The sequence below is a fragment of the Labrus bergylta genome, chromosome 9, assembly GCF_963930695.1.
Source record: "Labrus bergylta chromosome 9, fLabBer1.1, whole genome shotgun sequence".
Lineage (NCBI taxonomy): Eukaryota > Metazoa > Chordata > Actinopteri > Labriformes > Labridae > Labrus > Labrus bergylta.
In genome coordinates this window covers 5638325-5655823 of record NC_089203.1, presented here as the reverse complement: position 1 = coordinate 5655823, position 17499 = coordinate 5638325, and the positions used below count along the sequence as shown (strand labels likewise).

Sequence of the window (17499 nt, the reverse complement as noted above, 5' to 3'; positions counted from 1 at the left end):
GCAGAAAGCTGACGCTAATCAGGGGGTAGACACATGGTCTATTAGAGGAACTGCTAAATGTCCCCCTCTCAAGGAAAAACTGCTCTACTACAGTCAAATCAGAGAGCCATATGTCTAACTGGAGCAGCGCAATGCAAGTTTAACACAGGAAAATGTTTAGCAAGGCTGTTGTTGTAGTGTAAAATATCCAACAGCAGGATTTTTCAAATTCACATTTTCTTATCTCTGCCGATGCCACTACATAAATATTATGAGAGTGTTGATTGTGACTTACTGTCAATGTTAAGTTACCATTAAAAACATTAACTGTTCAGCTTTCCCCTAATGAAACAACTGTAAGAAATCTTTCTCAAAATTCCCTTGATGTTATCACAGGCTTAGCTTCACAGCAAAAGCATTGTCAAGCTAATACTAGACTTACCTGTATTGCACTTGGGTTTGAATATTGCCTTCTCTGCAGCTTTGAAAGTCTTGCATTCACCCCTACCCAGAGTTCCTTGCTTCTGCCTGGTGGAAATCGTGGCTAGTCTTGGACTGACAGCTGGAGGCTGTGAAGGCGGTGCTCCTCTTGGTTGTCTAGGAGAGGGGCCTCCTCGAAATCTGCCTTTATTATCATCCAATAATGCTCCTGCTGATTTGCTAGTCTCCACCTGCAAGAAGAGAAATTACTCAATCATTCAGCTCTATACAATTGGAAGGTTAACAACACAGAAAAACATTTTTGCAAAGGCCTTACCCAACCTCCTGCAAAATTTGAATTATATACTACTATATATACACTGTCATTTAATTGATGCTGAAGTTATAAGTACATACTCACCACCAGGCTGATCTTCTTAACGTCTCTTTTTGAGTTTTCAGCAGGACTGTTTGTAGACTCAGCCTGTACCACTTGTTTATTCTGAGAAGTGTAGTTCAGGTTCCTTGGTTTGGTTTTACCCAGGTGGTTGTCAACTTTGTGAATCGTTAGGCTTGTAGAGAATCTAATGGTTGTTCTTTTTTCCCTGGTCGGCAAAGACGCTGATGATAAACGTGGCCGGGACTTGAGGGTAGGAAGATTGTCCTGACCTAATGCTGAGCCTGATCTGACCTCAATTTTGTTTGAGATGCCTTTCTTTGGAGTTGGTTTGCGAACTGGTTGGCCCCTTCTATCTGGGTTTTTTTCCAAGGGTGACAAGCAGAAGGTCTCGTTGCCAGCATGCTCTGCTGCTGTGTCTGCCAATTGGCTAGAAGCTGCATGTTCACTTTTAGAGAAGGAATTACTGCATTTGACTTCTAAATCCTGAGTGTTTGCAGATGAGAGCTGGCAAGGTGATGATGCTATACTATTACTCAGTTCATCCACTGCACAATGCCTAGATAACTGCATTACTGTCGCTCCTAAATTAGCAGCCTCTGAATTAACTTGTGTCGGTGCATCATTGGCAAATTTGGCAATGGTAGAAACAACGGCAGCTCTACCCCTCTCCTTGGATGGACTTACCCTTGTAGCAGCACCTCTGTGTGATTCAGTGGGCTTGTTTTTCACATTTGCTTGAGATTGTTGGTGCTGTGAAGCATTGCCTTCTACTGGCATCTGATGCACATTTCTTGTCAGAACTTTAGATTTTACTTTGCTGAAGTCTGATTTAGGGAACTTCTTGATTTCCCCCTTCTTGAATTTGGTGACTAAATGCAGACATGCAATTGAAGGTTGTTTAGGAGTTCCAGAGATTTTCTGGTGTTTCAAAGGTAGGATACCTGGGGTGATTGCTCTTCCAGTGCAGGGAGAAAATGAGGGAAGGCTGAGTATGTTGTTCCCTATAGTTTGTAATGGAGTGGAAGTATGAATATCTTTGTCAATGTCTTGCATTGCTGAGAGAGTAGACAAAAAAGCGTTGCCTTGTCCAGGTGTTAGCTCTCCTGGGAAAAGAAGCATCTCTTCTTCTGCACCTGGAAATTCAGCCACTTTTTCATAATCTGAAGGAGATGTTTCACAAACAAAGGTCATAAAAACCTCTCCTTCGTTCTCACCCGGCAGAGCTATAGACGAGCTAGATGATGAAATATCATTTTCCTCAGAAGAAAGCTCTACCAACACATTGAAGGTCTTGCCAAGACTTGAGTGGCCCGTATCAACCTTTATAACTCTTTCTGTGGATTCTTCGCAGACATCTGGTAGAGTGGTGGACAGCAGATTAGAATAAGTAGGTAAAGTTGAACAGCCAGCAACTTCAGAAATTGATGACTCATCCAGAGAAGAGACTACCAAAACAGACTGGTCCTCTAGACAAAAACTATTATTCCGCATCATCATTTCCCCAGAACTGATGGAGCAGCAGTCATTCTCGATGGATCCTCTGTGGGAGTTCTCACATGAACCCGGTTGGCTTTCTCTCCCAACAGAGTCTGGAGACATCCCTGCACTGTCACTTCCATCCAATGTGTCATTTCTAAAAGTCTGGTACTTGAGTTTACGCGTTACACTCATGTTGTCATTCAAAAAACTTACACTGCCATTGTCAGGTGTGGCAATAAAAGTTTTGTTCAAGTTTGTACTTCCATCACAGAATGAATTAACCTGTGGTACGGTGATGTCATAGGGGTCATCCATAGTGGGACCCTCACTGAGGGAATACTCTAGCATGTGGATGTCTCTGTCACTAAAGTTAGGATTACTAGTGTAAGAGTCGGGTGACAGGGACAAGCTGCTGTAATGACTCACAGGGGAGAGGCCCACAAGCAGGTCTCTGTGGGGAAAAGGAATTGTGCAATCAACTTGGTCACTCAACATGTTGAAGGTCTTATTGGACATTTTGGAGATCTTGTGGTATTTGGGGTATTTGCATTTCATTCAGTTAGCATCCAGTTTGTTTATCGAGCATGTACACCTGTAAAGAAGATGAGAGAGTCAAATTTACAACTTTATGAAACAGGGGAAGAAAATCAATAGCAACAACTATGTCATTTCTAAAGGTGGTAAATAACGTCACAAACTGAGCCAGTGTTGTGCTCAGGGGTAAATACTAAGTCTTTGTATTTATTGGCCATTGTAGTAGTCCCATTAGCTAGATACTCATGACTTATTTATGACTTTGTTCAGTGAAAAATGCAAAGTCATCAGGGTCATTCTTTGTTAGTGTAGGTCTGTTCAAATAATATCCTGGTTGTGTTCCACAAGATATAATTTCATTACTGAATATCAGATTTAATTTACAGGAAACAACACAGAATTTCAAGGCACCAACAAAGCAGGCTACATTTTCCTACATTCCAGGTGAGAGGAGGCAATAAATACTTTAACAGCTGTCTCTTCTCAAGGATAATCAGCGTAATACAACGTTTAAATGCAGAAAAGTGCCGACAATGTGTTTGGCAATGAGAAGTGTACGGCAGTCCTGACTTTGTTGTGTTCTATTTAGTTAAGCTGACTGGACTGCTAAACTTGTCAGCCACTAACTACAACAAAAGCGCCATTGTAACATATCAGGTCACCAACAGAAATGATCAGAAAAGTAAGACATGGATTCACAAACTACATGAAATCTTCCAGTACGCTGATCTAACAAAAAAATGAAACACTTCAGGAGGATAATGAATATTCAATGAAAGATTCTGAAGTAACAAATGTACATTGTGCTGCTGTAATTACTCCAATATATCTTGAATGTTGAAGCTATTGTATACAGCCTCCTGCATATTTGTCAAGTTTAAAGAGAGACCACACACACAACTTTAAAGCAGGCCTTACGCACAACACAACTGCTGAAGAGAAGTATTTGAGTAGTTCTGCTCTTATCAATACAGCAAGAAGGACAAATCTAAATGAATATGTTTATTTAACACAAACAGGAAGAACACACCTTATTGTGCAATACAACCTGTGTGGTCAAATTAAATGAACTGCCTTAGTCAACTCCAGTGCACATTGACCCTAAGAGTAAAGTACCCTGCCAATGCCACTACAGTACTTTCCACACAAAACACACTCAGTAAAGTAACATAGCATGATAAATAAATGTGAAAAGATGTTTAGGGGAATTATGTTAAAGTACAACTTCATGCACCTGACATGACCCGACTTTTGGTAAAAACAAAACCAAGTAAATCAAGCCACATACTTCACCATTTAAAAAGCAAGACGCAGCGAAACATTTGTTTACAAAAATAATCAACACTTACCTTTCAAATGAAAAAAAAAAACAATCAGGTATAATCTGAACAAACAGATGCAAGTACTCCATTACAGGCTGAGGTTAGGAAGAAAATGCCCCCACATTCAGTTGTTTCCCACTGTATATCAAGTCAGAGATCAGTCTGTTTTTTCATGTTCAGCCAGCTCCTTTACCCCCTCAAAGACAATCCCATTACTGCTTTCCTTCCATAGCTAAATCCAGCCTACTAGGCAGGCAGAGGTGTGCAAGCATTCTTCAACCAGTCACTGCAATTGTCCAACCACACCTCCCCCCTAGAGTTCAGAGTCAACCTGGATCAGTACCATCACAGCCTGAATGATGGTACTCTCTGTGCAGCCTGCACTCTCCACTCCAAGGGGTAACGTGACTAAGTCCAGCAAGCCGACTGCAGCAGTGGATCAGCGTTTTTTCCAATCAGACAATTGTGCCAGACACCATCAGTGTGTTGGCTGTACACTCCCCAGTGCAGGCATCAAGGTCCAGTTTAACCTTTAACAAGTCTAGAGCTCCACTGCAAAGTTTACAGAGGGAACGAGTGACGAAGAAAGTAACATGTCACCCTATTCATGCCGATCCCTGTGCAGGAGGAGTGGCTATGGCCTGCCAGGCTGAGTTGGCATTCACTGTTGCTAAGCAGCCAAAGTCCTTCTTTTATGAGGGAATGGATCAGGCGGCTTTTTAGGAAAGGATAAGTGAACAGGAGAGTAGAATGGCAGGAGGCCTATATAGGTGCAGGAGATTACTCCTAGATTGCAAAATGCGTTTTAATGCTGCTTATGACTTCTCCAACGTACTACAGTCAGTGTCACTGTTTGATATTGAACACAGAAAGCAAACAAAAAGATGACACCTGATCCTGACTCTGCAGCAGTGGTGTGACACCTGAGTCTAAGACCCTTAAGTCACATGCTATTTCTGCTTAATCTATACAAGGCCCCTGACCCTGGGAACTACAGTCTAATCTTAACTACAGCCAAGATGTAAATCATGGTATAGAGCAGGCTTATATTCCCAGAAGTATTAGTCCTGAAACAAGCAAAATCGTATTTACTGGATATAGTTCTGCAGTCACAGCACATAAACCTTGGTCTTCAATTATCAATGTAAACAAAAGACAAAATGTCAATTTTGAGCAGAATTTAAAAAAAGCAGCTTGACGTCTCTACAGACCAGAAGTGAAACCACAGAGATGCATAGTGCAGCCTAAAAAGTTTACACTCTGAAAGCATAAACAATTATTATCAACAGTTCTGTTTGATAAGGCGTCATTAATTACTCTGTTTTTCAGTAGACACAAAAAAGTCCAAGTTACAGGCTTCACATTGAGTCAAACAGTTAAAGCTGAAAGTGGTTTAAACTGAACAATATGTCTATTTCTTATGGGCACAGTGCAGAAAGCTTCAAATGGCCTTTCCATTGGTGGTAGGACATATCAGTGTCATCTTATGAGCCGTTCTGAGAAGCAATCAAAAGGCCCGGGCTGGCACAGAGCTCCAGCAGGGCAGCAGGTCAAGCTTGGGGGATCGGCATACCGCAGGGACAAGGCGGTCCTCTGTAAAGCACAGGGGGAAAAGTCACAGCAAACGGCCTAGGAAGAATAATAGCATCCTGTCTTTCAACAGACAGAATATTAGTCTGTTTGATGAAACAAAAGGGCCGTCAAGACAAAGCTGCAGGCCAAAAGCCGTCTAGTGAAAAACAAAGAGACTGAATGTCAGATGTGTCCGGAGCTGTAGGCCTATAACTACAAAATTATAGTCAAGTAGCCTGCACATCATTTGTGAGGCACTTCCAGAGGGGGGTGGGGGCAGAAAACAACAACAACAACAACAACAACAACAACACAAAAACCAAACTTGCATAGTAAAGTGTGTCTTAACGCCAATATAACATGGATGGATGCTGGTGGATGTGGATTTCCTCTTTTCTTCTGGCTCCACTAACACTTAAAGTCATTAGTCAAATAGTTTCTGATGAAAACACCAGGCAGGTTTTCTGCACCTGATAGGTAGATTATCCCAGTGTGCAGCCTCCTCTAGCCAGTTAGGTCTATAATTAGATCAGGAGTAAACATAGTGTGCAGCTAAATGGCTTAAGACGCAGGCCTCTGGACCACTTGAAGGGATAGATTAGAACAATAAGACAACATCGAATTAAGTTGAATTATCGCGATGCAAGCTTGTGTTGACATTTTTAAAGTTAACAAACACCGCGAATTAATTACAATTAACTTCTAAGGGTTTGGTAGCAAACATTAATATTTATATGAAGGATGAAACAAAATAACGAGACACACAGCGGGGGAAACGGACAAACAAACACTATTAACAAGTTTAGCTAACTTTAACTAGCTATCAGGCAAAAGTTCATTTAGTTGGGAACAGATGAGCCAGAATTTTTTGTTACGTAAAGTTGCACGTAAACACGTCACTGAGTGGTACATCACTTACGTGAGAGAAAACATACAGCCACACTTACCATGTGTCCGGTACCAGCGCAGACATTGAAAGGAGTTTATAAGACGCACACAGTTAATGATGAGCATTAAAAAATCAACAGTCTGGATTAACGGCTTGTACCTGTCATGGTCGCGAGCCCCGGCAGAAGCACGAGGCTGAAGTCCTAATGAGCAATTAGTTTCACCTGTCCATTTCCTTTTTCAGCATGACCTGAAAACATCAACAACCTTCACATACGGTCGGATGTCTGTCAAAACAACATCCAGATAATACTCCAAGTCTTTGCGTGACCATTGATCACTGATATGAACATTTAGAAATCAGTCAATGAAAGTGTTTGTAATGCCTTCATCAGTTCTTCTTAAATCCATGAAAGGAAGTAAATATTAAAACCCAAAATAAAAATAAAATGCTATGCATTTGTAGGACCAACCATTGGATGCCATCGGTTTTTATTATTTCAAATTTTAATGTACAGTAATTAAATAATTACACGATGTTAAGTCATATGATGCAGGGAAGCAAATATGTACATTGTAAAAAGTGCATTGTGTTAACAGAAAGAACATATTGGGCACACTTAACATCGCAGAACAGGAAAATGGTGAAAGAATACCCCCCCCAAAAGTGAACAGGCGAGAAATAGAAATTCTTAATAATCGGGCTTCATTTAAAGAACTGTTAGATGTTTTGAATCAGTAATATCAATCAGATTTACAATGTTTATTTGTATGATCATATCTGGTATTTTACAACATCTACTTTTTGAGTACACTTTTGTGCTTGGTGATGATTGAGACAGCATCAAAACACACAGTATAGTGTATCAGCGTGGTCAAACATTAGTTTGTTAAATAACAGAAAGAGAACCCGTGATGTAAAGTCCTTATTGATGAATCTGCAACACACTTTCCATGCTACCTACAGTTCAGGTCCCACATGTTTACAGGAAAAGTATAACAATAACAAACCAATTCTTTCTTTCTTTTATGGTAAATTTCAGGTATCAGTCTCTTAACTGATCAATGACATAGATAGGTGCATGGCAGGGTATCACACATTGATACATCAGGCCACTGAGTGCATGAGACAAGATGAATATACCAGACTAGTTTAAGACAAGATTATTCTTCCACGTCATTTTTGTAGGCCACATGGCTGCTGTCCATAAGAGTGGGTATGAGGTGGCGCTCCCTTTTCCAGAAGGCAAGTCAATGTGCACACTATCAAAGAAGGGGCTAAGGAAGGAGGCAGCAGGAGGAGGAGCAGCATGTGTCTTCTGAGGATGTAGAAGCTGGAGAACAAAAAGAAGAATAGTTGCGTTTCCTTTTGGATCCATTGGCAGGCATATTTATACATGTGCTTCTCCCCCTCTTCCTTTGATCCTTTATATCTCTTTTTTTATTCCAACTCTGCTCTCATTATTTGACACACGAGGGCCAACTGAGGCCCCCACAGGCAGCAGAGACGATAATGTAAAGGACCACCTGAAAAAATAAAAGACACAAAGTTGACATCTTGTAACACTTTTTCATTCATCACAGTGAGTCGCACAGCTGCAACACACAGAAGGAATTCATATAGTCAATGTCTACAATACTGAAGAGGCTCTTTAGGAAAAAATCAATGCAGCAATGCGTTTTCAGTGAGATAACATGTGAAGTAAACTGCTAGAGTTTACAAAACTGCTGGTCCTCTTTATAGCTGAAAATCAAAACTAGTAGCCAGGTGACTTTTTATGTAAACAGAAAAAGGACTCTGTCCAACAAATGGTATTTTATCATTACACAGCCAGAGGAACAACCACACCAGCTAAAGAACCATTACATTATTTTCCTCTACTTACTAACATTTGACCAATTACCATTTTTGTCCGTACTCACCAGGCACACCAGCACAATGAGAAAGGTCAACTTGAGGTTCTTCATGCACATGGCTCGAGCCAGGTTACGACTTGTGGTCTTAAATGTGACTGACTACATGGGCAAAGGGAGAGAAAGTTACATCATGTGAATAAGATTGCTATATTACTGTCAAATGAACATGTAGACAAATCTAATGCATCAGAAAAACAAGTTGGATGAATGAATGATACAACTCACAGAATCAACCAGATTTTCTGTCTTGTCAATCAGTAACTCCAGCTTCTCTCCTCTCTGAGCAACCAAGTCTGTCAGAAGACACAAAGAGAGCCAGAGATCACTTCTGAGGCACAAAGGGTCAAGGCTGCTGTGGAAAGTACCCAAACTGCCTGACAGGTGTAGCTGGTAGGTGTAGCAGCGGGCGCAATAAAGATTTCATTGTCTTGCCCAAGAGCACTTCAACATACCCCTGCAGGAGATGGGGATCAAACCCCCTACCTTACAACTGAGAGACTCCTGACTCAACCACTGAGCCACAGGCACATATCAACTGGATATGTAATTGCTCCCCTATCTCAGGGGCTATATATAAGTAAGTAAAGTCACAATAAGCTCACCTATGTTGCGGACCATAATGCCCTTCAGGTCATCCACTTGCATCTGAGTCTCAGTGACACGGTCTGATCCCCTTGGGTCTGAGTGGTGTTTCTACAAAAGAAACAAAATCAGAGAAAGTTTAGGAAAAGACAGAAATGGAAAAAAGATTGAATTACATGTTGTGATTATTAAAGCTGTGTGTGTTATAATTTGTCATGGCGCTTAGTTTAAGTTAAAAAAAGTCACAGTGCCATGATGTTGCTCAGAGTCTTATCATACTCACCATCTGAGCTGCCAGTGTTGAGGAGAACTCACTGTTCATGGCGTAAGGCAGGGCTGTTTGTGCTCGCGACCCGTACGTCGTCTGGAAACGCTTCTTGACTTCACTGAGGAAGCTGAATGCACGAGACCTCTCAAAGTCCTTCAAGGCAAAGTTAAAAACATCCATCACTCAACATCCCACTAACACCAACAACAGAAAAAACCAAGCTATCTTTATACTTACATCGTCAGTGATACACAGATATATGATTCTGTCATGGCAGATGTAATGAAAGAGATAGCTAAAAAAGAAAAAGAAAAGTGTTGACAAAAAAAAAGCAATCAGTTTGATAGAGCACTGAATGTCCAGAGAAGCAGTAAGTACAGGTTAAAAATTGGCTGTAACTCTACATGATACTGATATTCCCCACTCTGAACTGCCAAGATTTTTAAACAGGAAGACATTGTCTTGTGCCTCTGTGGCATGTGATACAACTTTATGGTTTCAGGTTACATTTTCAACTTGTGATTTTAGTCAAGTACAGTTTACAATGTGTGCTAGAACTAAGATATCCTTTATAGTCTTAGCAAACGAAGGACATTTTCAATTGCACCGATTAACAAAGTGTATTACACACTGTGATAATTAGAGCATATGATTACTTTTCTGTAAATGCTATTACCATATTAAATGAAGATTTAAAAACTAGTCACAGCTGTTTTTCTGGTTCACAATTGTTGAAAGTTTCTAAAAGTGCATAAAAAGGCCTGAGCAATATACATTTGGAAATAATAGGAGTTCATTACTTCAACTGTTTTCCCCCACATTACATTGAAGTTCTCTTATGCTGATAAAGTTGTGATTTTCAAGTCAAGTTTGGAATGACAAGACATGTAGTTGACAAAAGAGGGAAAAACTGACTCTAGGTCTGACTCTACATCTCCATCAGATCAGATGTATTTCAAATAGGACTCCACTTCTTTTTATGCGATATAATTAGTGTGTTGTAGTGTGCAAGTCTTACCTTCCATGGCTGTAGGTTAGTTTGTTATTTTCTGATGGGATTTTGGCTAAGATCTGCTCGGTCACTTCCAGGAAGTTGCCACCACACCACGCATGCTTTGCCAGGATGGTGGTTCCACGAGCCACAACAGCAAACAGAATTGCCATAGCAACAGCAGTGGTTTCAGGTTTTTACTCACTGACAACACAAGACAAGTAAAAGATGTTTCAGTGACAGAGCTGAAGACAAGCAGCACTGAGGCTGAGGAACAGACACTTATTCAGGGGAAACAACTTGTTAAACGTTGCAAACAGGACGACATGATGATAACTGTGAATTTGTTTGACAAGTTATTGGAGAATGAATAGCAGCCCTTGAGCTATAACTAAGTTAGCTTCAGCTGTCACAAGACATGAAAACGAAAGCCAGATTAACGTTAGCAGTAAAACAGCAGATCCGCTAGGTTGGCTAATAATGTTGTTAATATTCATAACAACTGTATGAAGGTAGCTGTAACGCGTTTATCGTCTCTAGCAACAAAGGTCACACATTCAGCAGTAATATTGAACACCCATCCAAATACCTCAATGTGTCAGCGCTGTTCAAATGAGCTTATTTGGCACAAATTCCAACATCTAAAGAGATTCCCTCTGCTAGCAAGCTAGCTAATCCTTTTCGACTGACTTCTGCTTCGCAAACCTCCAAACCGGAAATACGTCACTCTCCTACTCGGTAATGTAGTTCTCTCTACGTTGCGTAGCCTAATATTTAATTATTAATATAAATATTTAATTAGTTTAGCCGTAATATTTACAGTCCATGTGCGTAGCATACGTATCCTAATGTATAATTATTTTATAGAACTACGTTTTTTCATTTCCTGTATGTCACTGTTATCGTCACATGTTTTCCTACGTCACCGTATGGAGACCGCACATATTAAGTTGGGTTAATTCAGCCCTTGCATGTGTCTTAAAGGCAACTTAACTGCCATTGTTATGATTCGGTAGATGACTAAAAGTTTTATTTTTTGTTTTAGAGTAACTTAAGTGTGTCAGCTGCTCAATATTTGTAAGTCTCTGGAGTGGACCAGCAGCTGTCAAGTACAAACAAAAGTCGAGCAATGGCATGTTCCTGAGACTAGGCTAGCAATTTTTGATATTGGGCAAAAATGATTTTAACTTTCACTTTTTCAAACAAAAGTATGGACAATATTTATGTAGAACTACTTACTGACAGACCACACACCCTGCCTGTGTGTGTTATTTTACAACCACACAAGGATCGTGAGCAGCAGCAGTGGGCTGATTGCCTGTCAGACAGCGACGAGGAAACACTACCCAACATTCTACTGAACTACAACCAGAATGTGAAGCATGGCCGGTGAAGGCGAAAAGAAGCCAGTGCTGGAAATGGTTAGTATTAAAATGTCTTGCACTTTTCCCAGTCGGCATAAAGCTTTATAGTTACGCTATTAAAAAAAAGTATGTTTGTAAGGAACATGTTCAGCTGGAAACCTTTTTGCCCGTCTCTTAACTCCTTACGTGGGCAACATAGCTACTAAAGCTAGCAAAACACAACCACGTGTCTTTTTTGAAGTCTCATCTATAAACGTATAAAATGTGTGTTTTTATGTAAAGCTAGGGTTTACGGCTTCTGAAACGTTACTTACCTTACCTACTTCGTTGAATAGCTGACGGGTTTTCCCACAGGGGGGCAGCAGTACTCAAACAGACCCCAGTGCTGCTCAATATATTGAACTGTATGAGGGACAAAAAATGGCTAAAGTATAAATAAAGAAATGAATGAATGTTGGGAGAAATGCATACAATAATGTATGAATAAATAATTAAATAAATGCATCAATAAATAAATAGAACTGATGCTTGCCATATAGTGAGATAATAAGTATTGCATGCATTAAAAATCAGTTCCCTCCCCAACTAACTACCCCCCCCCCCCTCTTTCTAGAGTGTGATTTGATGTGTGGTGTAATAAGTGTCTGTTTTGTGTTTCAGGTCCAGGCAGATGGTGCTGATGAAGGATGTGTGACATTTGTGCTGCATGATGAAGACCATACACTGGGCAACTCCCTCAGATATATGATTATGAAGACGTCAGTTTCACGTTTTGTTCTCTAACTTCAGCTGAAGTAGACTTTTTAAATCTCAATTTCTCTTCCATTTATTTGATACCCTTCTGACTATTTTAAAAATCAAGTCCTAAGCTAATTCTATGCTCATTGTTTTTCTTCCTAGTCTGTCATGGTCCACTGGGATCAGTTAATATTGGAAAGATTGTAATAACACTGAAACAGCTCCACCCATTTGAAGCAAAACATTGATGATAATCTCCATTGTTGCTATCATCTCTCTGTTTTCCATCAGTGTGGATGTGGATTTCTGTGGCTACACCATCACTCATCCCTCTGAGAGCAAGATCAACTTTCGCATTCAGACACGAGGTGAGAGACACCCTGTAACTCCCAGCATCTTTTTTTCCTCTCTCTTCTTGCATTCCAGGTCAGTTTATCCGTGCCTTCATGCAGTGGACAGCTAGAGAGTCAACATGTAGTGGTTATAAAACAGAGGAAACATGCTGATTGGAGTCTGGTGCATTCAATTTGACCACTCAACCAAACAAGAAGAGCTGGTGGAACAGAAACATATGTCATCAGCTCTGGTCAAATTTCTCTAAAAACATCAGCTTCATCACATGAAAGACTGAGATAGCAGATGTTTTTTTTTGTTGTTCAAACTAAGGATTGGGATGCCTGTGGGACATAAAGAAACAACAATTACCTTTGAGGCTCAAGGAAAAACCCTGCTTCCCTCTGTGCTTTCAGATAATCTGTTTATTTGTAGTTTATATTTTCCACCGTGACAACAATGAAAATACATCTCTGTAGGGAGAGAAATGTATTTTAATACTTCATATTATTTGTATTACAATATTTGATTAATCAACTAGATGGTAATAAAAAGCTGGTCAAACATAGTCGTGTTTAGATTCAGTGCTCTGTTCTGAAAAAGATACTAAGTATGCAGGTTGTAATGAGAAACTTAAAGTAGGGTTAAGCCAAGATGGAAATATTCTGTAAAAGACTCTTTGAGCAATGAGTGCTTGTTTTGACTCAGGTTCCTTTTAGCGAAGCAAATTGTCGACCATTGTTTACACTCAAATCAGATTTAACTGGCAGGGATTCATGGGAGTTCCCCCCCCCCCCCCCCTCCATCCAATCTAACTCTGCGTTGACCGCAGTGAAGACGCAGGGCGAAACCGACCTGAGGGAGAGAATATGTTTACTGGCTATGTATCCAAGTATAATTTACATGACATTTTTATCACAGCAGCACATACAGCAACAGTACGGCAGCTTTCAGAAGCAGCTCACGCTTCCTTATGCAGCGGTCTTTGACATAACATTTGGTGTTTCCACGCCAACAATAAAAATGTAGGCTCTATCATGGCAGCCGCAGCAACAAGACACGTCCCGTAACAACTATAACATTTTTGATTTCTCTGGCTTTAATAACTGTTGGGAAAGTTTGAGGTAATGTAAATACTCAACAAAAAAATATTCATGACGTGGGTTTATGCAAACATTCTAATGAAGGTCTACATATTGTTCGTTTAAATGTAGGTCATACGGTGCTTTTCACAGGCTTTATGATAAGTGAGTGAGAGGAAATTAATCTGTTATGATGGCTGCTGCCATCATCAGTGAATCCAACATTATAAGTGTTCAACTCAACTGTACAGGGCCAACACAGCTGCTTCTGGAGCAGGACGACAACTCAATATGTCCCAGTAACATTTCAGGTGCAACTTTGGTCTGTTTCAGGGGGACTTCCTGCCACAGAGCCTCTGCGGAGGGGTCTGAATGAGCTCAATGATGTTTGTCAACATGTTCTCAACACCTTTCAGGTAAGCCTCTAGGTCTGTTTGGGGCCCTTTTTTTACAGCCTCTCATCAGGAAACAATGTTCAGTAGTCATTAAGTATTGATTTTAAGGCTTAGCTGTTCATTCAGTTTATTATAAATGTAATATAGTGACCACATCAGCTCTTAAAAAGAACTTGACATTTATAACAGTATATTTTACTATAAAGCTACCCCATGCCTTGATTTAAGATGAACATGCTTATATGATTCCACTTTTAACGTTCACGATCATTCACGATCAAAGTCCTCTAAATTAGTTCAAAATGATTTTTGTTGTATTATTCCATTAGCTTTCTGTGGTGTTATATTTCATGGAGTCAATAACGCATCCGTTGTTTTGTACGCTGCTCTTGCCCAGATAAAAAGCTACTTCAAGGACACCTGGAACTTAATTTATTGTCGAGTGTGCTGCTTTTTTGACTGTTTAAATATGTGTGTGGCTCCTCCAGCTACCAACTAAATGAAAGTGCTATTTCAGAAATGATGATCAACTGTGTTTTAATTGATTTTAATATCATGAAAATACTTCAGTATGTTTTCTGATAAAGCAGTTGGCATTCTTTGACATTTGTTGAGATGTTTTGGTGACATTGAAGGACAACAGGGACACAGGAAACTAAAACCCTTTAAGTTCCGGCCTAGAGGTCTGGACTTTAACAGCTCTGGTTGAATAGATGTAGAAGTATGTGGTGATTTGCACAGGCATAGAGTAAGTCCTAATGACATCGATCAAATATGAGGTATTAGTAGGAAAAACAACCTTTTTCTAAACTGATACAGTTAAGGCTGTAAATGGACTTGAGCTTGTTTAGTGCTTGTCTAGTCTTCTGACTACTCAAAGTGTTTTTACACCGCAGGTCACACCTACACATTCACACCCTGATGGTAGAGGCTGCTGAGTAAAGAGACCATCAGAAGTAACTAATCCCACACATTCATACACTAAAGACAAAGCAGCAGGAGCAACTCAGGGTAAAATGTGTTGCAGGAGCTGGGAATCAAACTCCCAACCCTTTGGTTGAGAGACGACTGACTCTACCACTGAGCCACAGCCGCCCTGTGTGTTTTAAGCCATCTGCCAAAATAGTGTTTTCAGAAACTAATATGTGCATTTTGGCCTCGCTGTTTTTCTTAATCTAATCTAATCTTTTCCATTTAAAAATGTGAAGTCAATCATTCAAAAATAAGGTGGTGTGATGGAGCCACTCATCAATGTGTCACAAAGTGTCTCAGTGTTAGGATTTGTGTAAGGTACATGATGGAACACATTCAAACCCAGATTTTTCCAGTTTACAGACAATTCACACGTTTACATTTTCATTTGATTCACGACCAACATCCAGCTTATCCTTGGCAGTAGTGAAAGCTGGAGAAGTGAGCAGGAAGCGTGATATGTGATTCTCCTCTGTCAGCAGTCTGCAACTTCTTCCATGCTGCAGGGTCTCATATCCCGCGGGTATGAAAAGCAAGCAAACATAATTTCCACACATGGACGGATATTATTTTCGTGCGGGATACAGGAAGAACCTTGGATCCTCTGCTTGGCTCACTATAGAAGCACTACGCTGACAGAAAAATCAGCCAGCACTGCTTTAACACGCCCCACACGCTCACAACTCAACCTCTTACTACATGTTTTTTTATTTTGTTCCAGGCAAGAGTTAATGAATTCAAAGATGGTCTGGAGCAACCCATGGAATGAGGAGCATGACGCATGTGTGCCAATGAAGCTGTCAAGACACACTTTGTAAAAACTAACGATGTCATGTGGATTTGTCCTCTTTTTTTATTTTTATATCTACTACTTAGAGAAGGAAAAGTTCTCCTTAAAATAGTTCAATCGAATTCCAATCCGAGTATTTGTACTTTTTTTTTTATATGATGTCAAATTTATGTTTCATTGTTGTGCATGATAAATGTTTATCAGTCCCGTGCTGATTATTCCCACGTTTTTGGAAGGAGTAATAAAAGACAGTTAAGACATGAAACTTGGCCAGCAAGACTTTCATTTCCTTCCCTTTTTTAATTTCATGAAAAGACTTCCAGAGAACAGCACTCATGCATTATTACCATAACAAGGATGTTCAAATCTAAAGTGATGACTCTGGAGGACCAAATTGCTCTCATCTGTCTTTGAGGCGATGTTCGAGGTGTAAAGGAAGAAGAAAGTTCGTATTAGCAGAGGAATGTGTCGAGAGGGATTTCATAAAGTGGCAGGAAGACGGAGAGGAAAGATGAGGGAAACCAAGGGTAAATAATGAGGTCAAAGTTATTTGAGGTCACTGGTCTGTCTGCTAGTCACATGTTTATGCTCGGGCCACATTGGCTGGTACAGAACAAAATGTTGGCAAAAACAGCCTCTTACCACGACTCTAACTTAACAGACCACGTGTGGCTATTATGGGAAATAGGAGCTAATCAAGAACACCACATCAGTAAATGTTTTTTATACAAAAGAACCTGATAAATAACCTTTCAAAACAATATTTGAAATTGGAAATCTATTGCTGAGTAAATCTCTCAGAGCGAAGTGAGAAACAGAAAAATAAGAACATCCGTTGCACCACAATATGTTTCAAAGTGAACTTATTTACTTCAAACAAGCCACCATGTCAGCGCCTGAAAGAGAGAATTTATTATATCTAATAAAAAAACACATCAGGGGTGAGCTCACCACTTGAATGTTGTGTGCACTGAATGATTTATCCACAGTGGCACACACACACTGAAGCCCCGCTGTCATTAAATTAACCAGAAAATAATGTTTAGTACTGCGCCATCATGATTGATGTGTTCCTGTTGCAGTTGTCACTGCGCCATAGAGCTCAGAGTTTGTGTTATTGAGCGGTTAAGGCCCTCGCTCATAAAAAGTTTGATTTGAAACACATCAACTTACGTCTACATTTGGTTCAGCAGGTCAAAGGTTAAATCCTCCAAACCCTCCAATAGCTGGCTTATCTTTTTAGATTTTTTTAAAATCTAAAGCTGTCATCCATGCATTTTTACTTAATGGATCAAAAGCATTTGATGTTCTGAGGGTTTTATTTAAACTGCTTTGAGGTTTACTGAAGCAGACATGAAGATGTTTTATTTTCATCCTCTGTGGACAAAGTGTCTTGTCCTTCAGTACCTGTCCAGGATAAATCTACTGCTCTGTTTTCTCTGATGTTCTGCTCACTGTGAAGTTTTACCAGAT

The 17499-nt window shown here is 40.0% G+C and overlaps 3 protein-coding genes across 3 annotated transcripts; 1 reads left to right on the top strand and 2 right to left on the bottom strand.

Moving 5' to 3' along the window:
* Nucleotides 1-507: 507 nt before the first annotated feature.
* LOC136179925 (uncharacterized) lies at nucleotides 508-4728 on the bottom strand. The gene is made up of 2 exons (XM_065958527.1): nucleotides 4162-4728; nucleotides 508-2870 (listed from the first exon to the last, which is right to left on the bottom strand). Exon 2 carries the CDS (start codon nucleotides 2831-2833, stop codon nucleotides 803-805), a length of 2031 nt encoding a protein of 676 aa, XP_065814599.1. The 5' UTR covers nucleotides 2834-2870; nucleotides 4162-4728; the 3' UTR covers nucleotides 508-802.
* A 2341-nt stretch (nucleotides 4729-7069) lies between these two features.
* sybl1 (synaptobrevin-like 1) lies at nucleotides 7070-11129 on the bottom strand. The gene is made up of 8 exons (XM_020629710.3): nucleotides 10942-11129; nucleotides 10380-10556; nucleotides 9599-9656; nucleotides 9377-9514; nucleotides 9114-9204; nucleotides 8737-8804; nucleotides 8518-8610; nucleotides 7070-8121 (listed from the first exon to the last, which is right to left on the bottom strand). The coding sequence occupies exons 2-8, from the start codon at nucleotides 10523-10525 to the stop codon at nucleotides 8056-8058; spliced, it is 660 nt and encodes a 219-aa protein (XP_020485366.1). The 5' UTR covers nucleotides 10526-10556; nucleotides 10942-11129; the 3' UTR covers nucleotides 7070-8055.
* Nucleotides 11130-11619: 490 nt separating this feature from the next.
* polr1d (RNA polymerase I and III subunit D) lies at nucleotides 11620-16291 on the top strand. Its single transcript, XM_020629732.2, has 5 exons — nucleotides 11620-11773; nucleotides 12377-12474; nucleotides 12746-12822; nucleotides 14203-14285; nucleotides 15958-16291. The coding sequence occupies exons 1-5, from the start codon at nucleotides 11735-11737 to the stop codon at nucleotides 16003-16005; spliced, it is 345 nt and encodes a 114-aa protein (XP_020485388.1). The 5' UTR covers nucleotides 11620-11734; the 3' UTR covers nucleotides 16006-16291.
* The last annotated feature ends 1208 nt before the right edge of the window (nucleotides 16292-17499 follow it).